This window comes from Sitodiplosis mosellana, unplaced genomic scaffold (assembly GCF_009176505.1).
Source record: "Sitodiplosis mosellana isolate CC-2019 unplaced genomic scaffold, AAFC_SMos_1.0 Smas_scaffold_6242, whole genome shotgun sequence".
In the NCBI taxonomy this organism is placed as follows: Eukaryota; Metazoa; Arthropoda; class Insecta; order Diptera; family Cecidomyiidae; genus Sitodiplosis; species Sitodiplosis mosellana.
The window spans coordinates 104,675-131,395 of record NW_022601483.1 but is presented as its reverse complement, the minus strand read 5'-3'; the positions used below and the strand labels follow the sequence as shown (position 1 = coordinate 131,395).

The window sequence follows — 26,721 nt, the reverse complement described above, 5'->3', positions numbered from 1 at the left end:
TTGAGCACATTTATTCGGAATATTACGTATATAACGTAAATGTATTATGACAAATGTATTACGCACATAATTATGTTCCAAGCCGAACACGTTTTACAAAGTCAAACTGAACAAGTGGTTATTAAATCATTTGAATCGTTATATAGGTTTTGAATATTTGTGTAATAGAAAATGACGAACATTATTTCCTAAATAAATGATCCAAATTGGAAGTTCTCGCTTTTGTCAAAGAATGTCTGCAAAAATTGAAGTTTGAAGTATCGAAGTTCGTGAAATTGGTTTTGTTATTGGAACACCTCCATTTATTTCTAAATTATCACAAAACGAAGAAATTTTCGCTCCAATCGTATGACTTTCCTCGTTTCAACTGGATGAGAGTGTAGTCCGTTTCTCTCGTTGTCCACTTTGTTGCCAAGTATACGTTTTCCGGAACATAAATCGTCACTTTTCGTGCTCCAGACAATTTTTCACGCTCCTTATTCCATGCCGCGAGATCAAGGCCGTCTTTAGTGCTATTTGGTAATTGATCACTATATTCGACCTTGATTTTCTCCAATTTGGCTGAGTGACGAATGAGCGACACAATTACTTCGGAATTTGGTACACCGAGATAAACATGTTCGAGGTTCACCAGAATTCGAGCTGTAGCTTCTATAGTTGACCCTCCAATACGGTAACGGATTCTCAATTCTTTGATGTTGACCAAAAGTGGTGAAATGGTAGCACAATCTTTAGCACGCCAATAACCAACTGACAATTTTTCTAACCCATTCAATGACGCGACATAATCAGAAGATACCTCATTGTTATACCAGTGCAATCGTTGGAAAACACCATGTCCAATTGTCCATGGAGTGAGTTCAAGTTGTCATGAATGGCCGAGAAATAATACCCATCAAACCGAAACGCCAACGTATCCAATTTGATGTTTGTCGTTCTAAACAAGTCCCGATTCTCTTCAAAGAATGTAGAGTCAGTGGCAAAGCTACGTTTGTTTGGATTTTGTTCGAAAAATGTCTTCAGCTCATCGACTTTTCGAGCGATACCACGAGTAACTTCCGAATGTTTGAGGTTCGGGTATTTTCGAGTCAACCATCCATTGTTGGCACCAATCAAAATGTGATCCCCAATCGGATTGCGACGATATCCATAAGCAACACAAAGTACCTTCATGTTGGTACAAAATTTGAGAAAATTTCTGTAGAAATCGCCATTGATTGTACAATTATCCAGTTTCACACGTTCGACTATGCGTAGAAACTTTTTGAGACAATTGACATTCGCAAATGATGTTGTGGTTTCTCCCAAGTGGATTTGCTTGATCGGTTCATTGCAGTATGATTTAGCGTTGCGATATTGATCTAAGTCCTTTCCCCAAATGCGTATTTTTTGCGTGTTTTCGAGATAAAAGACATCAGGGCCATTTAGTGATGAAACCGTACATATTTACAATCGCTGAATGGTTCATTTGGTAGAAGTTGGCAGCAATTTGTTGGGCCCATTTGCACGTATGACCAAATGAGCGTAGATCTGTCAATGACAGGAAATCCAAAATTGCATAGCAGCAATCGTTGACGAGGTTGAAAATGGGAGGTTTTGGTTCTTCGATGGCAACGTCTTCGGCAACAGCGCCAGCGTTTGGATGATCGTTCACTTTTCCTTCTTCGGCTGGTGGCTCATTCATACGAGGTGACTTTCGTGTAGCCATTTTGACGTTTGCTCGGGCTGGTTATACTGTGACTTTCCAAATGTAATTCAAAGTCCAATATCGTCATCTGCAGGAAAAAATTCGACGAGTAATTTTTGTAAAAAAAAACTCTTGAAATTAGAATTTAATCATTAATAATAACCTCACAACAAATTAGTCGTCAGCAGAACGAGAGTGTTGACAAAACAATGGGAATGCTATTGCGCATTAAAATGTGATGACTAATGACGTTTGATGTATCTATGTTATTAGTGCCCCTTCGTACACAATGAAGTCGATAGCAGTTCAAAATGGTTGGATTTTTCGGATTTCGAATCGCGTTCATTTGAAAACTGCGCCATCAACAGCCGTTTGAAAAATCTATTTTATAGAAGCTGAACCCAAATAAAAAATTTTTTATCTTACATGCAAATTGCTGCGAATTGTCATAAGAAACAAAAATATATATAGAAAAAACAAATCGCTAGAAAGTTCGATATATGTTCTTGCTATCTTTATTCACAATAAATGTCAATAATACAATGTATTTCATGAAATGTGAATGTGAATGAAGAATCATTAATATACATTCGCAATAAGTAATACTTTGTCATATTTGTTTCATATTTTCGTCTATTTCAAATTAAAACCATATTTTCACGTGATTTTTATTTGTTTTTCTACTAATTGTATTTTCGTCTTCCATTCAAATCGATTGGGAGCACTGAGCTTTTGATTGAAACTTTGGACACTTTTGGAGTCCTGGACAAATTATGCGCTACTCTTTGCTGATAAAGTAGCTCGTTTTTTTTAGATTTGGGTATAGGGCCTATACCTATACTATAGGCTTTGTTATTGAATTATTGTGAATTGGTTTGCTATTGAAATTACATTGGTTCTTTCGTTGCCTCCTGATTGGTTTTGAAATTGAAAGTTTCGCTGTGGATTTAGCAATTGCGGTAAGTTGTTGAGACGTCAGTCATAGTGGTTGTTCCGACGTTCCAGTTGAACGTAGTCCATGTCATCGATGGCAATTGTATGTTGGATTATAATCACAAAATTCTGTGAAAGAACAGTCCGCTAGAAAAAATTGTTACTTATTGTAGTTTAGAGTGTGAAAATACTGATTCGATTCGACGAAAAATGACATTTTTGTCTGGATTATATTTGGTTTGGCGTGAATCTACTCAACTAATGAGTCAAAATATAGTAATTCAAGTATACCAGGAAATGACTTCTATCTTCTATTAATCTGATCTTTTGAACTAACCACGGCATACGTAGGCTGATATAATCTACTTGAATAACGAGAAACATTCAGGTATCAGTATTTGAGAATGCTTGGATTTTTCTTGCTTTGTAAGTCGTTTGTTTGGTTTTTTTTGTCATTATAAATAACCAGAAAAATGTACATTGAACACAGTAGTGAACAGATTATTGAAGGTGAAACGCGTGTTGCTTAAATTATCTCTGGTGATTTATTCAAATATTGAAAGCAGAAGAAAACATTATTGTTAGATTCAAAGAGAAAGCATAAGGGATTTTCGAACAATATTCCGGAGTGAAAGCCTTCAATTTTACAACAAGAACGATAAATCTTGTTTCGAAAAGTTCATAAAAAATAACTCACATTTTGAAAGGTAAACATTATTTTTGTGAAATACAGTTCGACTTATAAAAAACGTTTTGAAATCATATTCAAAGCCTTTTGACTTGCACAAACACCCAAAATGTCTGATCAAATTAACGAAGACAGCAACCAAACTCCACCAGCAAAAAGAGCACGAACTGACGATGATGAAGATGGAAGTGGTACAGTGACTCTCGTTGACCTTGGATTTGATTTTCTTGAGAAAATATTCGAATACTTGAAATTAGGTGATCTACTGAACATGGCCGACACATGTAAATCGTTGAAAGCAGAAGCAGAACGGTTTTACAAGCTGAAATATGGGAACACATGTGTGTTTCTCCGAGATACATCTATTCATTTCATATATAGAATTAGCGGAAAAATAGCGGTTGAACATTCGAAGATGTGTTTTCAATTACTGCGCATTTTTGGCCACATAATTTCGAATCTGGTGATCGACCATCAGAAAATTTCTACAATTTGTCACAGCGAGCTTTATAGATACGTAAGCGATTATTGTGCCGCAACCTTATGTGGAGTTGCCCTTTTGAATGATGTGAAGAACACATGGAAAAGACATTCCCAAATATTGAAGCAGTGGCAATATGCAACTGTGAATTGCAGAACAAGTTGACACAATTTAATGAGCTGTTCCCCAAATTGCGCTTTCTAGGATTGGAAGACTGTAAAGTATCTGATCCCAAGGGTATCGGACAACATTTTCCCAATTTGAGGGTGTTATCGATTGGCGCATCATCAACAAGTTTTCAAGCCGAAAATATTGCAGCGGTTCTTCGTTTGAATCCACAGTTACGGAAGATTTTTATTTATAACTGTTGGGATGCAGAGATTTTTGAAATTATTCGCGATTTACCAGAGTTAGATTCATTGAAAATCATTTGGCGTGGTGAAAATAGAGATCTCGACTTCGATGCTGGTAGAATACACTTAGCAAGTGTGAAGAGATTATCGATTCAATTAAATGTTTTAAACGCAGAATCAAAAATCCCGATGACGTTTGATCAACTTGAAGAGCTCACTGTGTCTATACCATTCCCTGAATTACTCCGATTCATTGGCAATCATCGAACGATTAGCAAAATTGTTTTGAATAGTTTTGTCGAAACTGAACAAATATTTACTTTGATTGACGAGCTGCCATTATTGAAAAGCTTTGGTTTCTGCTTACATCCTCAATGCGAAATGGATGATTTATTGAGCCGCTTCGGGAACAAATGGAAAAGTGTGAAAATTGATAAAACAGAACGAAGTGTTGTTTTGAACCGCTAATTCAACGGGTCAATGACATTTATGCTTCCTGCTTCACCTCTCTTATTTCTTCCCGTACGGTCCTTACTCATTTTATAGTGTTGTGTTGGCCCCTGGGCGGAGATATGCACAGTAAATTGGAACGCAATATTTTTACTTCATTTGGCCCACTTAAGCCAACATGAAGATCGTGAGTTGTTTTTAAAAGGGTTCAACCTACGCGACGGATCTTTATATGTAGATTCCCCACTTTACTCCATACAACCCATAGTGACATTCTCAATTATCATTCATTCTTAAATAAAATAATAATTGTTGGGAAAAAGACCCACGACCAATTTAAAACATTAAAAAAATAATTTAGTAGCCCTGAAACATAACTAAAATATTGTAACATACAAAAATATTTTCTAAGCAAACATAGTCGAGAATTCTAGAGCCCAAGTAAACGATTCTTATCCATTTTAATCATAATGTGACATTACCTATTATCATTGTCATTCCTCGATTTATACTTAAATAACTGAAACAAAAATTGATGTAACAGTCTTGCACTCTTTTCCGGCCACACCTCTATTCTTTTATAATATATTCAGCCGGAGCTTGGCGGTGTTAAATAAAATAAAATAAAATAAAGTCAAAATTAATTGTACACTTGAAATTTTTGGAATTTTACTTAACTTAGTGCATTAATTTTTCCAAGGGCTGGGAGTACTGGCACTTGGTTAATTTTTGGTCATGGATAATTAAAAAAAAATTATAGTCCTAGATTCATCGTGGTTTAGTCAGGAATGTTGAGTTTAATAAAAAAAACTAAACTTTATTGAGCTTCTTACTTGCTATTTATACAGTTTTGTGTTTACTCTAGAACATTCAATGTGACCTAATATGGTCATGAATTAGTTACAAACAGCAATTAGCCTTATCACAAATTCACAATTTATTTAAAACTTATTTCTCAACACTCTCCCTTTTTAAATAAATTGAGAATTCATTCTTACTTGAATTTTATCCGAATGTCTATGGTCTCAGCTCTTTTAGCATAGGTGATTTTTATTTGTTCATCACATCACGCTTATCGCTCGTTTTCTTACTACTGTATATTTGCCAAATATACAGCTATCTCTCTCTCTATTTTACACGTGGGCTCTTCAAATTCACCAATTTTGTCTTTGACCTTCTTCATCTTCTCGAAACTGGGATGTCCCAATCGTTTGTGCCATAGTTTTCATTAATTTAGGATTATCAAAATCTGTGAGTGTGGAAAGTTGTTTCAGACAGTTTGTGTAGTCCTAATTAATTCTGTAGCTCTTTCAGCTTCTCTCACTGTTTTAATGGCTTTTACTATCTTGATCACTTTCTGGCTTGTTTCAGTTGTTTTAATTTTATATTGAATTCTACTTTCAGCTCATTTAATTTCATTACAACATTACATTCACTCGAAATTATGCAAATTCTAATTCCAACACTCTCTCCGAATGTATTTTATTCGTTACAATATCATTGATTTTAACTTTACTTCATGAACTTGAATAATGTCAACAAATAATTGTCTGCATATTTCGTTTATCGATTATAACAACAACAACAATTAAAGATGTTCCATATATACCAATTATATCCCGAATTGTGACATATTTCAAAGCACTTTCTCTCCAAAGGTGCTTCTGTCTTGATTTCACAAAAATCTGGATTAGTAGGACAATTTTTTGATGATGGAAGTTTTTCGATCTTATTTTGATCATCATATTTTGTTATAATGAATGAACACATGATTCCTATATAATAATTGGTCAGTATAATTAATAGAATCAGAACTCCTCGGATGATAACCATTGTTTTGATTAACAGTACTCAATAAAGACTGAGCGATCGCATCCCAACGCATCTAATTATATATATAATTATTAATAGCATTAATCATCCCGAATTGATAACCCCTGTCGCTGATAACATAACCATTCGCTTGCTTATAACTTGTTTGTCCCGATTCACAGAATCACTTTTCTTATCTTTGTTCACAAATTCTGACTGTACATATTTTAATTCCCATAAGCTACTTGAATTTCTTATTTTCTCATTTCCTAAAACGGCATAAACTGTATACAATTTCATTATCCATATTTACTCTCCTAAAACATTATTTCATTTGATTTTATTACATTTATCTTGTTAAAATTCTCACAGAACACACAGTCCTCATTTTTTTATGTGATCGTTCATTCTTCTTTCTCTCAATCGCTCTAACCTTTTATTTGAATCGATCCGTTGTCATAATCTTAGTGCTTCTCACTATTTCCTCTGCGTGCATTTTTCTTCCGTAGAACGTCACATTGTTTTGCCTCCGTTGACCGTATCTTCTTTCTTTCTTATTCAACGACCACCATTTTACTTGCACTAAAACATTCTTTTGCTTATTATTGCGCAATGCGATGAAATTCGAGAGAAATGTTACTATTTTTCTTCCATACATTCTCTCTTTCTTTACTGAGCGATCTTTCATGCGGACTTTTCTCAACAGAACTTTAACTTACTTTCACTTTTTGCGCTTGTTTTTGTAAACTGCTACATTTGAATTCTTATCATCGTAATAAATGCCGGTTATCGCCTACCGCCATTCTCAGAGCGTTTTTTTTTGTGCTTGTTTCTGTTCATTACTTACTTACGGCCATATATAGTACTCCACTTTGGTACAAACATCACAAATAACATATTTTAATTGCTTGCGGTTGCCCTACGATAGAAATAGCTTCATGCAATCGGTTTAGCTGATTCTTTATCGATTTCACAATCCTTTTCACTCTCTTCATATATTCATAATTATTTACTTCATCTTTTGACTTCGATTAAATATTTTACGTAACCGTTGATAATTTCGTGAATAGGGTGGATCGATTTTGACTACTTTATGTTCTTTCATTTACTTCCGTCTTTGGAACATTTCTTTTGAATTCCTCAAAGTTTAACTCAACGGTTGAATCGGAGTCGTTACTCGAATCGTTTGATATGGACGAACTTGGTGGTGTATCTTTTGTTAGTTTTGCTTGCTTTTCATTACAGAAGTTGCTCTTGGTATCTGCCATCTCTTCTGGAGCAGCAGCTTCTATTTCTTTGGTGAAGAATTCGGGAGCGCAGTTTCTGATTCTCTAGTCTCTTTTCTCGACTGTAGCAATTTATACAGACTTCTCTCGTTTGTCCAGACCCATAAATCGATTTTAAAGCTTCCCTTCAAACAGCTTCTCACGTTCGAATTGAATTTTTATTTCTGTTTCAGCTTCTCTCGTACAGCCTCTTTCGTACAGCTTCTTTCGTACAGCTTCTCTCGTACACAGCTACTCTCGTTCTGACTTCTATTCTCGTGCTAACTGTAATTCTCGTAAAATCTGCAACTCTTGTACTAGTTTTTATTTTCTGCTTCTTTATGAGCTTCTTCTAAGTAACTGCCTTTCCAACGTATATACTTCTTCATTTTGAGCAGCACCTTCTTCTAGTACTTCTTCAACAAGTTCGTTTGTTTCGTTCCACCGGATGCATCTATTGATTCTCTTACAGCTGCTTTGCTTACAAACTCCAGCTTTTAGCATTATGTCAATCTATCTCTATGTTGAACATATTCTTAGTCCTTTTGACTTCACCACAGTCAAAATCTCAATATTAAATGTTTTACTTTTTCTTTAACTGCGTTCAGTCACTTTAGATACAAAAAATACAGACGAGTCCAGAGATCTATATTTTCTTCTACTTTTTTTTGGTTATGAGAAATAGACGAGTCAGATTTAAATCCAGAGGTCTATTCTCAACTTGTGGTCTGGGCCCATAACCTGTTGAGTTTAATAAAATAAACTAAACTTTATTGAGCTTCTTACTTGCTATTTATAAGGTAATGTTCCCTTAAACGGGACGCACTTCGACATGGTTTTTTATCTTTGACTAGTGGAAATATTTTCGAGAATGTGATATACCGTTGGAAAGAGGATGAGCAAAGGAACCTTTTTGCCTCAGACAGTTTTTTATTTACATTACAAAAAAAAAATTTATCGCAAAATTTCCGACCATGACGAAAATCGGAAAAAAAAATTTTGTCCCCTTAAATGGGACACTCCGAAAAACTGAAAAATAAGCGTGAAAATGAAACAATAAGATCATATTTTAAATGTTTATTTATTGTTTATTCATTTAATCGACTTTCGGATTAAAATAAGTGACAAAAGTAATGAGTAATGATGTTTATTCGTCGCTTTCTTGATCTACGACTTCATTTTATAGTTAAGCTCATTTGGGCACACCTACACTTTATTGACAGTAGCCAAAATTGATTTATTTTTCTATGGTGTAGCTGGGGTCGAGTATGTTCCAAATATATGCCAATTTTTTCCGCACCCCACTGTGTATCCAAAAAAGGGCGACCATGAAAATCAGGGTATTGACACCAAAGGTCATATCTCCCTAGCCATGGGAGGGAGGGCACTGCTCCTTGGGTCAAAATTGTAGTACTCGTGAATATCTATCCAACGGTATACATTACATTTACATTTATTTACATTATGTTTGAAAAACCGGTACAAGAAAAAAATTAAATTTTCGGGTCAAAAAAGTAATTTTATCCCCGTTTTCTGGGCCAATGGGTGGATTTATCGTTAAAGTGTGTTGGTGAAAGTTGTAGAGCGACTCACGACGAACAAATTTGCTGTAGACCATTTTGCCCCATCTTGCCCCCATCTTGCTTAACTTAAAAATGCAGAGTGTCCCGTTTAAGGGAACATCGCTGTCCCATTTAAGGAAAAAGCCGACATTTTTGCGAGTCACCAAAAAAAAAATTTTGTGACGCGATATCGAAAAATGGACTTTGCAGCTTTGAAATAGACACAATTTACTAACTATTCAATATATTTACCTTCAACAAATGTTAAAAACACTTCAAACTGTGGGTGTAGGCGAATTGATCAAAAAAGTTTTGTTGTACGCAAATTTCACGACACAATTTTTTCTCACACACGCGGTACGTCTATTCTCTTCGGAATACTACCAAAAGTGAGCGTTCGTTGAGCTAATCGTTTGGTATAAATGACAGCTCGCTGTCAAACTCAGAAGTCAAAAATACTTGACTGTCCCGTTTAAGGGAGCGTCCCGTTTAAGGGAACATTACCTTACAGTTTTGTGTTTACTCTAGAACATTCAATATGACCTAATATGGTCATGAATTAGTCACAAACAGCAATTAGCCTTATCACAAATTCACAATTTATATAAAACATATTTCTCAACAAGGAAATGCGATGGACATAAATCAGCGAACAATAAAATCCATTGTTCAAAAGTGGAGTTCATTTTAACGGAGTTTTGCTTCAGGCAAAAGTTAAAAACAAATTGACCACGATAGACACGAACATTCATATAAAAACCTTTTTCAATCGATAAAAATTTAATTTAATGAAAGTAACATTATCAAAATGACAAAAAAAAAAATAAAATAGGTGCAACTCAAGCATGGAGTAGCGTTCATAACGCCCCGGGCGGACAGCATACTCTAATGTAATAGAAACACAAAAGCACGCTGTCTGTCCGGGGCATTATGTCCTCTACTCGCATGCTTTAGCATCTAATTAAGCAGTGCTTATTAAGCACTCACACACATTGTGCTTTAAACTAATTTACTAATGCACAATAATTATGATTGTTTTCACCACTAATTTCAATACAATATACGCTGCACATAGCTAAGCCTTGGTCTGTCAAACATGCGACCAAAGAAACTAATACAAAATGAATTAGAATCGATGCAAAATCCAAAGGTGAACAATTTCGACCAAAGTGAGAAGTGATGCACCGAAAAATAGACCGACAATAGAACCGATGATGATGACTAAATCAAGGTCTGTGAGGCGTGCTGATCGAGTCAATTGCTTTGGCTGGCTGTTTATTTGAATAGTCACTGCCGTAATCGCTTTGTTTTGATTATAATTGACTTCAAAATTTCGATAATATCTGCAAGGATGAAATAAATTTGAATAGAAAATTGTGTGTTCATAAATAATTTCAAGTGGTTTGATGGTTTTGCTCAATCTTCATACCCAACTTGATCAATGTGCATTTCCGTACAGGTAGAAAGGCATGGTTTCATATCCAGGCGATCACTAAGCATCGATTCTGCGATGCGTTTTTCTTCAATGCAATTCATCTGTGTGACATTACAATACCGACTTTCGTCTGTTGGATGAAAACGAATTGAGCAATAAAATTGATTGACTTAATTTAATGAGTTCCATTTCCACATTCTAACGAACAAGGTTATTACATTCGGCTGGTGCAAAGGGCAGTGTACAATTGCAGTGCTCCAATTCCATTTGAACTCGAGTATAAATTTTACACGTGGCGAAGCTGTAAGGAAGAGATGAATTTAAAGGCCAACGCTCGTCTGGAAATCGACATTGTCGTTTCTCAATTGATAAGTCCCGTACATCCACATCGTTCTCAACTTGTGTTGTCTGGAGAAAAAAAAACATAATTTATTAAATCGTAGCGAAATACTACTGATTCAATTGTTTCCAAAACTGAATTACGCGAAATATGAATGCCGAATCCTTATATCTAGAAGCTAGGCCTCTATTCCAAATATTAGAACCCGGTAACTCTTCTGGACTATGAAAATACATCTGTAAAGTAAAAATCTGTCTAAATGTTACTCTTCTTGGGGATCATATAAAGGTTAATCCATTTTTCGGTTTGAGTCACCATTGAAAATTCGGTTGGATGACAATCAGACTATAGACTGTATACACAGTAAACACGATGGTTCTAACTTTCAGAACCGCAGTATGAAATTTGGCACTAAAATCCATTTGAGTACCATTTGTACCAAAAAAAGTACTAAATCAAAAATCAAAGCTTCATGTATTTATTATAGAACTTTTGAACTTTTTCTAGAGCAAATAATACTGAAACAAAGTTAAGTGTCAAATCTCAACATTGCTAGAATCATTGTGTTTACTGTGTAGCCATTTAGTTTAGTACTAATTTAATTGTTTTAAAAAGTCCAGATAAATTCCGTGTATCATCCTCCACTCAAGTATTGTTTTTACATTGAAGGGCGTTGCACGCACCTTAACCCTTTGACGACCAAGATTGAACGGATGGGAATTTTGCAATTCTGATTGCAGATTCGTGCTCAGCGACCCCAAAAACCATAATAAAAATGTTATCAAAAATTAATTTTTTTTAACTAGAAATATGAAAAAAATGATGGGACATATATGTCCCATTGGTCGGTAACGGTAACTACCTTTGTATGGAAAAAAAAATATGTCTCCCATAAGAACTACATGTAAAATCTTTTTCGTTTTTAAAATATTCAGAATTGTTTTGAACCGAAAATGGTTTGAATTGTGCTTTGTTGTGCCCATTTAATCACGAATTTAATGATATTTTTGTGTTTGAAAATTCGCGAATAATGGCCAAAATACAGGGAAATACGGGGTATTTATTTACCTTTACCGATCAATGGGACACATATGTCCCATCGCGTCAAACGCAATAAAAAGTGGAAAAAACGTTTTTTCTAAATAAAGTCGATGATTTTTGGAAAGTAATGGACATTTCGCACATTATTCCAAATTTTCAGCTTTAAAACTTCCACCGTTAAAATTATATAGCATTTGGCGAAAGTTGAAAAAAAAGTTAAGATTTTTTGACTTTAGAGTGTTCTATCCAATTGCGTTTACAATAAATATCCAATATGGTACTTTCTGATAGCTACATTAATTCTCTTTCAAACGAAACCAATTTTACTAAAATTGGTTAAAAAATGTAGTTATTACAGATGAAAAACAAAATGGGACATATGTGTCCCATTGGTCGTCAAAGGGTTAACATTCATAATACAAACTTAATACGAGTGGAGACGCCTTATGAAAAATGGCACAGATTGTTAGTGCTACGGTTAATCTGTACTTTAATCATACTTGAAATAGTATGTTATGAGCCAAATATGTTAAAAAAATTAGCGAATAAATGACCAATTCACTAGATGAACATGATAAGGAGAATTTTCAAGTAGAAATGGAATACTATGTATGCTACAATTACCGCTATATAAAAACAAACATATGAAATCAAATAGAAAAAAGAAGCGTAGTGAAGCACGCAGAAAAGTCAGTATTAAAATGAAGTTTGAGAATAAATGTAAAATCGAATGGAACAAAAACTGTAGCTCACAATAGCTTCGTATCTCAATTGGTGGAAAAAATCAAAAGTAAATTGACTGCTTCCTTGATATTTGTCGTAAGTCAATGGTAGCTTGTTCCAATCTGAATTACTAGAAATAGATTTGAATTTCACTTTGCGCTCTGAGAGCATCCATAAATTTTTCTTCCATATTTACTAGAAATGGGCAGAATTGGCCATGAAACACACTCCCGCACCGTAAACTATTTTTCGCTTGAATAACCTGCTGCAGTCTTGGTACCGTCTGCCGTTGAAATGGATATTGTAGACAAATTCATTGCAATTCGGGAATAACTACGGAAGATTAATAGTGATGATCGAAAAATGAATTGATATAAGCGGATGATGGAATGATGGCAAACCAGTTGTTTTAAAGCTTCGATATCCACGCCACAAGTGCTGTTGGTTCCATTGCATGCATCAAAATCGAGGCTAGAACGTGAATGACCTGCAAAGGCATAGCTCACCAGTCGATCGTAGAATATTCGTCTGAAAATATCATGCGATGATTTTTCTATTCGAAATTAATTTTATCGGTAATCAACCTACTGTTTACGCTTTCCAATAATGTTATAATCTCTGTAAATTTGTTCAACATATTGTTCAGCTTTCTCGGTACTTGCTTCTACAAAGTCAAACTTCGTAAAACATATAGACATAGCTGGAAAAACACTGTTGTTTTTTGAGATAGTTGGATCCACATTGATAACAACCGGACTATCCATGTAGTCATTTAATGTGTAGACAAATACCACAATCATTGCAATGATCGATGCAATTATGACGCAAATCCAATAGGTGCTTCAATTAGAAAAAAAATAGTTATCTGTAGGCGATTTGTCAACAATTATCATGATTGATTTTCATTAATTATTTTCAATTATCATGAAATGATTTACCAATCAATCATTCCATATCGACGATCCAAATATCGGACGCCATGTAGGCCACTGTTGTTTACAAAATAATAGAATCGATTTGTGAATTTAGTGACCATGATCATATATCGAGTGGGACTGGTTGTAATTCGGTTGTGATTGCTCGATTTTGAGCATAGCTTCATCTGACACCAATTCCCCCCACACAAACGCTCTGTAGCGAAAAAGATGAGCTCAGCAATGCTTATAAAACTACATCCAAAAAATAGTGCCGCAGCTCCACCGATCGATACTTGTTTTTTGTGTATTGAGAATGAGAAATATTTGGATGTTAGGAGTATTATTTGGAAGAACAAAAAAAAATACGATGAAAAGGGAAGATGGAACACACCAACCAAGTAATGAATACCAAATTTGATATCTCGTTTAAGCCTTGTTTGTGAAGTGCGAGGTCTTGTAACAATGGTAAGTGATTTTGATCGTCCAGGATAAGTAGTCCATGTTAATGTATAGTCGACTGAATTACATTGGGGAAAACAGAAACAATTGCTTCGTTTTTCATTCCAACGACTTTTCGACAAGCAAATTCTATGATATTGTAAAAATATTTCAGCACATATTTATTCAGTTGGTAATTGTAATGATTTGTTACATTCCAGTTATGTTGCATACTGGGCCAGGACCTGAAATCAACCATAATCAGTTTTCTGTACCATTTGATGTGGTCAAGATGGGAGCAATCACCAATTTTATAGAAAAATGGTCGACATCCACAAAGATCGATTGCTGCATCGACGCTGCATTCCATTAAGCACAGATTTTGTGTATACAATCCCAACGGATAGCTTCGGTCGGAAGTGAGTTCTGTGCCAAATCTGCACTTGCGGCTCTCAATTCCGAACATTTTCGCTCGGTCACTCGTAACCACTTCATTGTAGAATATGTTAAAATCGATCATACCAGTAAAAGCGAAATTCCATTCAAATTTCGGTGATCTCCTCATATTCAAGGTGTCATTTAAACCATGAAAATACTTTTCAAAAAAAAAATGAATAAATCAAATAGATCTGATCACCCTATGCATAAAATGGAATGTTACACAATGGCAGCGATGGTTACGAAATTGATAACAAAAACAGCTGATAGTTCTTAAAATGCGGTGAAACAGCGCCGCTTCTCTACACTATTACATTGAATACCTCTATTGGCAGACAAGTGGGATTCTACTTACGATTATTCCATTTTCAGCTAGTTCGTCATAACCTACGGATAGTGAACATTTTTTAATTGATCCACACTTGCGTCCTGTCATTATTGAATAAGCTGTTGATTCTTGATCAGAACTGTGAGATTACATGAATGATGTTAAAGATAATAATGGAAAAAAAATTATCACTTTGCAAGTATTTGAGCCACAGAGAAGTACCACTTCACAGGCTACCCACAGAATCTGCACAAATTTCAACATACGTATATGGTAGTGTGTATGTAAAACCAATTTTTGAACATTTTATTTGAATTTTTATGCTCTTACTGTGTGGCCCAAACATGGAAAAGTGATGAAAACTCAGTTCGTTCGTATCATACTCATTTTGTATTGCTCTGAAATATTTGAACAACTTCATAGTTGACCAACATATTCCCGCTTCGGTTACTACGACACGGAAGATTCTCTGATTTCCTGGACGCCCTTTTAGCTGTTGAAACATTGAATAGATGCGATATAAGTAGTTTAACGAGTACATTACCGCAAATGTTCATACGTTCAGTGCAATATCGAATATTTCTTCTCCGCTGAGACGTTTGAATAAGTCAGTGTTGTCAAATTCATCGATCAAATGGATATTTTCTGCATTAAACGAACCAATTATTTTCATACAATGACTGTAGTCACGATAGGCTCTCGAGTCGTTATTAATCGAAGTAATATTTTCGGAGCGTTGATGATACTCGTCAATGAAACTTTTGTTTCTATAATCGGAACAAATTGTATATGCTGGAATATCATATGTCCAGTCATTATAATTGGTTTCCAGATTAAGAATGAATGGATCGTCTAAAAATCGTGATACTTGATCAACACAAATCGAAAACACAAAGTAAGTGAACAATAGGACCAGTGTGAGCCAGCCGATTCTGCAACGAAATAGGAAATTTGCATTCTCCATGCAGAAATGGAAAGAAATGTAAAGTAAAACCTTTCAAGCGATGTATAATTTCTGTTCGCAATGTGGTTGAATCCATGGAGATTGGTTTCTTCGCAGAATTTCACGAGAAAAGTATTTTGTTCCAAATATCGGTAAATTTTTGACAATTTTTCAAACAAAAAACGATTCAAAAATGCACGACAACATTTTAAAAATGTGAGAAAGAAATGATTTATGATTTGCCATTTAGATTTGATCGGATTGAAAAAAGTCGATGAAAAGCGACTACAATTCATTTTAACGGAGTTTTAGTTCAGACAAAAGGTACAAATGAACTGACCGTGATTGACACGAAACGCTAATTTTATATGAAAAACGACTTTTTATTCCATAAAAATTCAATTTGTTTAAAGTAATTTATTAGAATTGCCAAACAGATTAAATCTCTACATGCTTCATTAGCTAATTTAGCATTCAAACACAAACACATTGCGTTTGAAACGAGCGCGCTGATTTACTAATGCAAAATTGTAATATTGATTTTTCATCACTGATTTCAATACAATATACACTTTCCATAGCTTAGGCCTTCGCCTCTCAAACATGCAACCAAAGAAAATATTAATTAACATAAACATCACATGAAATGGCATCGCAACGGTCAATTAACATTAGCCAGAACGGTGCAAACTCACCTCCAATTGGCAATTGCATTGATGCAAGGTGTGTTAAAGCATAATCGATGGTCCGGGCTGGAATTCTAAGTCATTCCACCAAAATCATTCGGAATTATTTTTTTCGTACATAAGACCATATTGGAGTGAAAGAGAGATATTCCACTATTTTTCAGCGTTCCACCGGAATTATTTCTCACACATTCCACTCTTCCTTGAGTTATCGGAATAATTCCGGTGGAATGCTGAAAAATAGTGGAATCTCTCTCTTTCACTCCAATATGGCTTATGTACGAAAAAAATAATTCCGAACGATTTTGGTGGAATGACTTAGAATTCCAGCCCCGGACCGGGTGGAGTATCAAGAAAAAAATCATCGAATCTTCAAAAAATGCATGGGTTTGTTTGACAGTGTGACCATTACGCGCGATGTGAAGTTGGAAAATTGGTCGAGCAACAAAGATGCAGCACAGGTTGAGTGCATACTGCACACACTGCAAGAAAAAAGTTCATCAAAAAAACTTTATGGAACACATCCAACGCATACATCCACAATCCACATTATTTGATTCCATCGTTCGGCACCAAAACCATTGTTCAGTCACAGCCTCGATGCCACCGTTGGATCACCAGAAGAAGGACGAAGTAGCCCAAATGGCAACGATTGTGAATAAGCAAATCGAACGCGAATCACGAAGAATACAACGATGCCCGGTAAGTCAGCGGAAACGGGACTCCGAATAAAAATCAAGCATTTTACACAATCTCAGTCAGCCATTTGGAATCACGAAGGTTGTCACAATGAAATCGAACTAATGGCCACGATGGAGAGTTCATTCTAAAGGACTCTGCTTAGTTGGAATACACATTTTTCATGCAGTTTGAATTTCTTTACATTTTTACAATGGTTCAACCTCTTCGAATTTTCAAGCTACAAATGTCTACAGATTTTGATGAAGTATCTTTTTCATTTTTGAATGATAAGTAATGTGTTTGAATCACAATAGATTTATCTACCATTTGATCAGATCCATTGGAGCAACACAGATTCTTTTACAGTTTTTTTTTTGTCTGGAATGTTGTTGTATATTTTGCAGAAATGATTTGTTAGCTTCCAGAAAACAACATACAAAAAGTAAGTCTATCATAGGGTCCGTACAAATGCGATCTGCATAACAATTTTCAAACTAAATTTAATAAACGGATGACATAAATAAGTTTTCAATTAAGAAAAAAATGGAAAAACGCCATAATTCAAAAGAACGGTCCATTTATTTTTTTTATTGAATGATTGGGCACATATTTATTTGGAATATTGCATATAGCATATAATTAAGAATCAAGCCGAATAATTTTAAGGATCTTAAAATAGATAAACGGTGACTAAACCATTTGAATAGTTGTTCAAGATTTGGATATTTGCGTAAAAGAAAAAATTAAACATTTTTTCCTAAACGAATGATCTAAATTGGAATTTCTTGCTTTTTGTATCATAATGTACGTTTAGAGTATCGCAATTTGTGAAACAATTTTTGCCAATGGAACACGTTCTATTCACTTAATCTAAATTATTAATATAATGAGTTGAAATTTCTGTCCCAATCGTATGAGCTTCCTCGCTTCAACTCGATCAAACCGTAGTCCGTTTTGTCTGTTGCCCACTTTTTTGCCAAGTAAATGTCTTCTGGAACATAGATTGTGACCTTTTGTGCTCCAGCCAATTTTTCACGCTCCTTGTTTAACGCCGCAAGATCAAGGCCATTGTTAGCGCTGTTCGGCATCGGCATTCGAATGTAATGGGCGACCTTGATTTTCTTCAACTTGGCTGAATGACGAATGAATGACGCAATTGCTTCGGATGTTGGTTGACCGAGATAAACACGTTCGAGGTTCACCAGATTACGAGCTGTTGTCTCCATAGTTGTTGAGCCATTGAGATAGAATCTGATGATCAATTCTTTGATGTTAACCAAAAGTGGTGAAATGGTAGTACATTCACCAAGATTCCAAGGACAAACTGACAATTTTTCCAAAGCATTCAATGAAGCTTCTTCAGCAGATATCTCTCTGCTATACCAGTGCAACCGTTGGAAAACACCACGTCCATGTAGTGAGTTCAAGTTGTCACGAAATGTGGTCACATTGGCCGAATCAAACCAAATCGCCAACACATCCAATTTGATGTTGGTCGTTCTAAACATGTCCCAATTCTTCTCAAGAAGAGAAGACTTGATAGCGAAGCTACGTACGTTTGGGTTTTGTTCGAAAAATGTCTTCAGCTCATCGAATTTTCGAGCGATACCACCAGTTACTTCCAAATGTTGGAGTGTTGGATATTTTCGGGTCAACCATCCATCATTGTGATTCCCATTACGCATATAGCAATATCCAACAGAAAGCGTCTTGATGTTGGTACAAAATTTGAGGAATTTTTCGTACAAATCGCCTTTGATTGAGTACCTTTCCAATTTCACACATTTGACTGTGCGTAGTAGCTTTTTGAGACAATTGACTTTCGCGACTGATAATGTGGTTCCTCCCAAGCGAATTTGCTTGATCGGTTCGTTGCGGTATGATTTAATTTGGCGATATGGATCCAAGTTTATGCCGTCGATGCATATTTTTTGCGTGTTTTCGATATCAAAGACATCAGGAACAGAAATATGGCGTGATGATTTGACGATATACTCTGCTGCTGTGTGGTTCATTTGGTAGAAGTTGGCAGCAACTTGTTGAGCCCATTTGCACGTTTGGCCGAATGCGTTGAGGTCTTTACGTGGCAGCCAATCCAAAATGGCATAGCAGCAATCGTCAACGAGGTTGAAAATGGGTGGTGTTGCTTCCTCGACGGCAGCGTTGGCGGCAATGGCAACAGCGTTTTGTTGATCGTCCACTTTTCTTGCTTTAGCCGGTGGTCCATTCAGGCGAGGTGACTTTCGTGTAGCCATTTTGACGTTTACTAGGTGTGGTTATACTGTGACTTCCCAAATGTAATTCAAAGTCGAATATCGTCTGTAGAAACAATGAAAACTGTATCAATCGATATTTTTTGTGGAAATATTTCCATTAGATTTAACTTACAAATAATATATCGTCAGCAAAACGGGAAACAAAGCAGTGGGAACGCTGTTGCGCAGTAAATGTATTGAGTAATGACGTTTGTTATATCCTTAGTTCTGCTTTACGAACTGAAGTTGACAGCACTTCGAAATGTTGAAATTTTTCGTATTTCGAATCGCATTCATTCGAAAATCGTACCACGTTTGAATGTTCCAACAGATAACTGCTATTTAAATGTATTTCATGAAATGTTATTGTGAAATCTCAACGCAAAAATAAACTTTCATTATAAATAGATAATTATCAAGAGGTGAGGACGCCGAGATAGTCAATAGAATCAGGACTCATAGTGGAAAACAAGCGTTTTATACAATTTCCATAAGTAGTTTGGAGTTGCCACAAAATCGAGTTTATGGCCACGATGGAGAGTTCGTTCTGAAGAACTCTGCTTAGTTGGAATACCGCATAGTCTCCACGAAGTTGCAATTTTTTTACATTTTTACTATGTCAACCTCATTGAATTTTCAGCACATATGATTTTCAAACAATGATTATTTCAAGCTACAAATGTCTGCAGATTTTGATAAAGTATATTTTCATTTTGCAATAATAAATGATGTGTTTGAATCACAATAGAATGATTTGCCATTTAATCAGATCCATTGGAGCAAAACCGATTCTCTTACAGTATTTTTTTGTTTAGAATTAATTTTAATTGAAATGAAGAACGTGAAGCTGTTGTACAATCTACATTTTGGAGAATTGATTTGTTGGTTTTCAGACAAGAATATTTGGAAAGTAAGTCTGTCATAGAGTCTGTACGAGTTCACCATGAGAGCGACACAATAATTTTCTACGAAATTGTTAAATTTTGTTTATTCATCATTTTGTTCGGTCTTGAATGCACAATTTCAATCTTTAATTTTTAATATCTTTTGATAGTACGGCTTTGCTTCCAGGCTTCGGGCAGTCTTCAATGTGATGCATTCTCGACACCAGGTTTCGATTGGCCATGGCTTCTTTTAACTGGGCGATTATACCCTCTTTGTCTATCAACGTTTCGATGTCTGGATTTGCACGGGCTTCAACTTGTGAACATTCTGGACACGGATTGATCAAACAAATTTCCGGTATATCCGTTGGTCGAACCATTTCCAAGCCATGAACCAATTCTTTTTCGACTGCTCTGCCTCTCTCCTCTTGCCAGCAGTAAACCGAATACATGACACTTCGTAGGCGAATTTCGATGATCTGTAGAACCTCATCAAGATTGAATCGGTCAACTTTAACGCCACCTTGGAATCCAAAGTCGACATCACAGGCCAACGCTGTAAAAAGCTCGTGAACTTGAACCAAATACTTGTCCAGTATCGATTCCAATCTGGCCGCTTCTTCACTCTGCCCTTTGATTTTCGATTCGCCCGTTTTCAGTGTCGAGTTCAGCTCATTCAAATATTCTCGTCGCTCTCTGCGTCCATCAATTTTATCTCGTGCCGCCGAAATGCCGGCTTTTACGCTATCCAAATTGTTGTCAATGTCCTCAATATTTTCGGTGACTTCGTTTTCAAACAGGTACAGTGAGAATGTTTGTCGTCGTTTGTATTCCAAATCATCGGTCTGAACATTTGGCGCATACTTTTCGATTTGTGACAATTGACCGTCGCAGATTTTCGACAATTCTCCATAGTTTTTCATTATGATTTCACGTTGCGGTACACTATCGGAGTCCAATGTGATAGGCGTGGCCTTAGTTATCATGAAATCACGTAGAATGTCATTGGTTTCGGCCGCTCGAATCAAGTGTTGCATTTCTTGTAAATGTTCCTTTAGTTGTTTGGTCGATTTGATACGACACGTTTCAAGATCACGACAAATTCTCATTCCACTTGCAAAGGCAATCGCGTAATGGTCCACCAATTCAATGACGTCGTGCTTTTTTATCTTCAGTTTGTTGATAACATCGTCACGATCGATTTGGAATTGTCGACGCATGAACATCAAATCACTAACAATGTCCCGCATTTTTAGTCCCTCTAATTTTAACATGCCCACTTTTTGGTTGTTATGCAACAGTCGATTTTCCAATATTTCAATCCTTTTATCGGCACTAAAACGATCATCCAGCGTAGAGTACTTTTCTAGCTCAATGTCCACACGCTCAATTTGCGATTTTAAATGGCCAATTTTCGTCTTGCATGACGATATCTCTTCGTCCAAATGATCTTGCTCAATTAACAACGATGTTAGACGTTGAATGAAGTTTTTGTTTTCGCCGCGCACCACTTTATTGTCCACATTGCGAATTTGAATGTTCAATTGCTTCAATTGCTTCTTACTTTGGTTGATTTTTTTCTGCAGCACTTGCAATGCCAGCACATTGGTGTTGTCGATAATTTTCAATGTGTTCAAATCACGATACGCTCGACGATGCTTGTTTAAATCACTAGAATTTAGTGGATTTTTTCTCGATGATTTGACTAATTTTGAATGGGCCATGGACAAGGAAATCTTAATTCAAAATAAAACGATCAATTTCTGAACAAATTTTGGAATGATTTCGATATTGATTTCCTTCTGATTTGGATTCGAACTTGAATTTGAAAATGTGGAATTTGGATTTTTATTTCTTGTGACTACTTTGATTGAATATATTCGATTCTGAGAAGCATTTGTTTTAGGAATTGATTGAATAATCATTTAAATGACTTAAAACTTTTTTGATCTCCTAGCAGTCCCTTTATTTACGTCATATTGGTAAGAGATGTGCAATAATTGTCTGTAAAAAGATGAAAATCTCCATAAAAAAACTTGAAGCAAAAAACAAATCTATTACAAATTATCGTATCAGCAAAGCACACATTTGCCAACCGGGGAATTGGGGAAAAAACACCAGTCACTCCGGCGTATCTGATATGAGAAAAACTGAAGGCTTGAAAAGATTTGTCGTTGCAATTGAAAACTATCGTTTGATTGCAAACAATGTTGGATTTTTTGTCAAACTTGGCCTTACTGGTGTCGCACCAATTTATATTTTTGCTGACGTTGTCAATGGCGATTGTGCCATCGATGATGATACATTTAATGACTTCAAATCAGATGATAAACATAACTTTATTATCCTAGACCAAAATGATCTTCCTTCTTCGCACCATCAATGCAACAATAGATTGGATGAAAATCATTCGAATTTATCCACAAAAAAATAGCAATAGCCCCGGAATACAGGTAGTGTTGGCCTTCGAACACTTTCGAACGCTTGTTCGTTCGTTCGACATGGTTTTAAAAAGAGGTTTTGTTCGTTCGTTCGTTCGACATTCATTTTGTTCAATGTGAAAAAATTTTTACATTAGAAAATTCGATGTATTGATCAATTTTATAATGTAATCGTTACAGCTCATGCTTTTATTAGCTTTTATTATAATTTTTCATAGTAATACCAATTTTATTCGGGAGATTTTGAAATAAAAAAAACTTTGTTCGGACCTAACATCGAACAAAATGAATATCGAACGAACGAACGAACAAAAAAATATTTTTTCGAATTGTCGAACGAACGAACGAACGAACGTTCGAAGCCATCACTAAATACAGGTGAATGAAGCAGAAAAGACTTCAAAAGTCGTCACTCAATTTATCCACTTGTATAAATTGTTTTCATGTCCTACTTGTGTAAATGCTGAGAAATTACAAAAATAGCCAGGTTTTTAATGAGTCAAGAACCTGATAGTTACTTCTAATCACTGTAAATTGTTAAATTGATGTCTTGCACTCTTTTTCGGCCAAACCTTATATTCAGTCAGAGCTTGGCGGAGTTAAATAAAAATAAAAAACTAAAAATAAAACGCAGCAGATCATCAATACATTTTGTATTTATTTTGTACATTTATGTAAAGTGAAATTGTTTCACAAGTCAATAAATTGAATGGAAATAGATAGCGATCATTACTTTTTGTTCTTGAAACGAAACTGATTGCAGTATTATATAAATTGAGCCTTCGCAAATTATTATAGATATTAGAAACGACAAGAGAATACATTTAATTGGAGAATTATGTATAGCGCATAATCATGTTTCAAATTGAACAAACGGTTGAATTACGGTCGGTATTTGTGAAATAACTTTCGTCAAAGTTTCTATTCACTTATTCGTAAATTATTATTAAAAGAGGAAATCAGCACTCCATTCCCATTCGTATGAGCTTTTTCGCTTCAACTCGATCGAATCGTAGTCAGTTTTGTTGGTTGCCCACTTTTTTGCCAAGTAAACGTCTTTCGGAACATAGATTGTGACTTTTGGTGCTCCAGCCAACTTTTTACGCGCCTTGTTCCATGCCATAAGGTGAAGAGCTTCTTTGGATTTTTTACAAACTTTGATTTTCGTCAATTTTGCTGAGTGACGAAGGAACGACGCAATTGCTTCGGATGTTGGTGTACCGAGATAAACACGTTCGAGATTCACCAGATTACGAGCTGTTGTTTCCATGTGTGAATTATCAGCGACTTCATCAATGTTCAGATCCTTGATGTTAACCAAGAGTGGTGAATTGGTAGCACAATCTTTAGCACGCCATTCATTAACTGATAATATTTCCAGCGCATTCAATGAAGTTATTTCATCAGGAACCACATTGCTATACCAGTGCAATCGTTGAAAAACGCCACGTCCATGAAGAGAGTTCAAGTTGTCACGAAATGCGGTCACATTGGCCGAATTAAACTGACTTTCCAAATGTAATTCAAAGTCAACTATCGTCTGTAAAAAACAATGAAAAATCTATCAATAGATTTTATTTGTAGAAAAAACCTAAAAATTTTCAGTTTGGCCATTGGATTTATCTTACAAATATTATATCGTCGGCAGAACGAGAGTGTTAACAAAGCAATGGGAATGCTGTTGCGCAGTAAAATGTGATGAGTGATGGCGTTTGATGTATCGTGAGTGTCAAAGTGGAGCTCTGTCGTACGATATGAAGTTGATAGCAATTCGAAATGATGGAATTTTTCGGATTACGAATCGTAAATGTTTCGAAAATTGCACCAATTTTAAAAAATGTATTTTTTTTTCAACAGATGTTTGAAAGCCAAACAAAGACCCAGATAAAAACTTGAATCTTACATATAAAGACTGCAAGAAATTGTCACGAGAAATAAAAATATGACAAATAAATCGCTAAAAAATTCAATAAATATTCCTTTTCAATCAATATATTCATCATTCAAATGTATTTTATGAAATCATTTTAAAATTTCATTGGAATGTGAATGTAAAATCTCGGCGAAAAAACATAAATTCGTGATAAATAATTGTGTTGATGTGTGCCATTCAAATTGTTTTGGACAAGACAGATTTGGAACCAGGCTTCGGACAGTCTTGGATGCTGGAAGGAAATGAGAAATCCTTGGTAAAAAAAATACGTGAAATTTTTTTATTTATAGTAATCGGATTCGACATTAGTTACTTACTTGTGCATTTTAGCCCTCATATTGTGCATTTTGATGTTGCTCTTGATTTTCTGGGATTTCGTTTTCTTATCCAAAATGGCTTCAACATCGGGATTTGCACGAGCTTCAATTTGTGAGCATTCGGGGCATGGGTGAACCATTTCCATCAGCGGTAAACCATGTGCCTTGACAATTTCAATGCCATGAACCAGGCGTTCTTCTTCAGGGACATTATTTTTTTCTTGCCAACAGGAAACGGTGTACATGACATGGCGTAATCGAGTCTCAATCACCCGAAGCACTGCATGAACATTGTATCCATCGATACTTTGGCCGACTTCATACAAAAGACTATCCTCACACTGCAACGTTTCAAATATCTCGCGAACGTCTTTGTAGCATTTGACCAGCATTGATTCATTATCTGCTAAATTGGTACTATGACGTTGTGTTTCGGTGGCTTCTTCAGTCCATTGATTTTCCAGCTCCTTTTCGCGATGTTCATTCTGCTGGCGATCTAGTAATCGAATCTCGGCCAGTTCCGATTGTTTTTCCAAGGTTTCAAGCATTTTTGCTGAATTATCGATCATTTTTGTGATGTCATTCGAGTACAAATACAGCGAATAAGCCTCGCGAACCTTCGATTTCAGACCAGACGCCGTTACACCCGATGCGAATTCACCAATTTTACTCAACAATTCTTCGTCGGCTTGCGTCAATTTGCGATAGTTTGACTTGAGAATTTCACGTGGCGGAATAGCATCCGAGCTTAGTTCAATAGGCGTTGCTTTTGTTATCATGAATTCACGTAAAATATTATTCGATTCGGCAGATCGGATCAGTTGACGCATTTCTTGTAAATGAGCTTTGAGTTCTCTGGTCGATCGAATATGACACGCTTCAAGATTACGGCAATTTTTCATCCCATTCGCAAAACCAATCGCATAGTGATCGACCAATTCGGTGATTTCTTGCTTCTTTACCATCAACATGGCAGTGATATCATCGCGTGACTTTTGAAATCGACGGCGCATGAACAACAACTCACTCACGATATCCTTCAGTTTTATGCCGTGCAATCGTAAGCCATTTACTTTTTGATTGTTTCGCAAAAGTCGATTTTCCAACGTTTCGATCTTTTTTTCGGCATCAAAATGATTGTCAACAGCTGAATACTTTTCCAGTTTAACATCGACACGCTCAATTTGTGATTTCAAATGATTGATCCTTTTCTTGATATCGTTCATTTCATTGTCCATTTCATCCTGTTCAGCAAGTAATGACGAAAGACGCCGGGTAAACCCCTTGGTTTGAACACGAACCACTTTATTGTCCACATTGAAAAGTAATGTGTTCAATTGGCTTAAATATCTTGAACTTCTTTCAATATTTTTGCGCAGCACAGAGTTTGCCCGCACATCGGTGTTAGAGTGCACTTTCGAATTGCTCAAATCGCGGTAGATTCGATGATATTTCGCCACTTCTGTGGAATATTTCTCGGTGAGACGCTTTTGCATGATTCGAAATCTATTCCAATGGAGACTGAAGTTGGGTGTGGTGAGCGAATGCGACAGCGAACCAGAGCTTGTGATTTCAACTTATTCAGTTGTGCGTGAGCATTAATACTGAAATATCACAAACGCCGGGTGTCAAAGTGGAAAAAAAAAGAAAAAAAAAATCGCTTGCTTCGATTCAGCTATCCTTTTTTAAA

General features: G+C 35.7%; 3 protein-coding genes and 1 long non-coding RNA gene across 6 annotated transcripts; all 4 read right to left on the bottom strand.

The window, feature by feature from the left end:
* On the bottom strand, positions 1–7,480 carry LOC129579555 (uncharacterized). Of its 3 annotated transcripts, none has more exons than XR_008689259.1 (3): positions 2,836–7,471; positions 2,579–2,749; positions 1–1,775 (listed from the first exon to the last, which is right to left on the bottom strand). It is a non-coding gene; the product is annotated as an uncharacterized LOC129579555 (long non-coding RNA). The 3 variants fall into 3 exon arrangements; XR_008689258.1 differs by lacking the exon at positions 1–1,775 and having other exon boundaries at positions 2,180–2,749; positions 2,836–2,982; positions 4,463–7,458; XR_008689257.1 differs by lacking the exon at positions 1–1,775 and having other exon boundaries at positions 2,180–2,749; positions 2,836–7,480.
* Positions 7,481–17,779: 10,299 nt separating this feature from the next.
* LOC129579559 (uncharacterized) lies at positions 17,780–19,640 on the bottom strand. The gene is made up of 2 exons (XM_055469709.1): positions 19,590–19,640; positions 17,780–19,520 (listed from the first exon to the last, which is right to left on the bottom strand). The coding sequence occupies exon 2, from the start codon at positions 19,454–19,456 to the stop codon at positions 18,080–18,082; it is 1,377 nt and encodes a 458-aa protein (XP_055325684.1). The 5' UTR covers positions 19,457–19,520; positions 19,590–19,640; the 3' UTR covers positions 17,780–18,079.
* Positions 19,641–20,427: 787 nt separating this feature from the next.
* On the bottom strand, positions 20,428–22,205 carry LOC129579549 (uncharacterized). The gene has a single exon (XM_055469699.1). It carries the CDS (start codon positions 22,062–22,064, stop codon positions 20,487–20,489), a length of 1,578 nt encoding a protein of 525 aa, XP_055325674.1. The 5' UTR covers positions 22,065–22,205; the 3' UTR covers positions 20,428–20,486.
* Positions 22,206–24,774: 2,569 nt separating this feature from the next.
* Positions 24,775–26,616, bottom strand: LOC129579556 (uncharacterized). The gene is made up of 2 exons (XM_055469706.1): positions 25,032–26,616; positions 24,775–24,946 (listed from the first exon to the last, which is right to left on the bottom strand). The coding sequence occupies exons 1-2, from the start codon at positions 26,525–26,527 to the stop codon at positions 24,892–24,894; spliced, it is 1,551 nt and encodes a 516-aa protein (XP_055325681.1). The 5' UTR covers positions 26,528–26,616; the 3' UTR covers positions 24,775–24,891.
* Between the last annotated feature and the right edge of the window lie 105 nt (positions 26,617–26,721).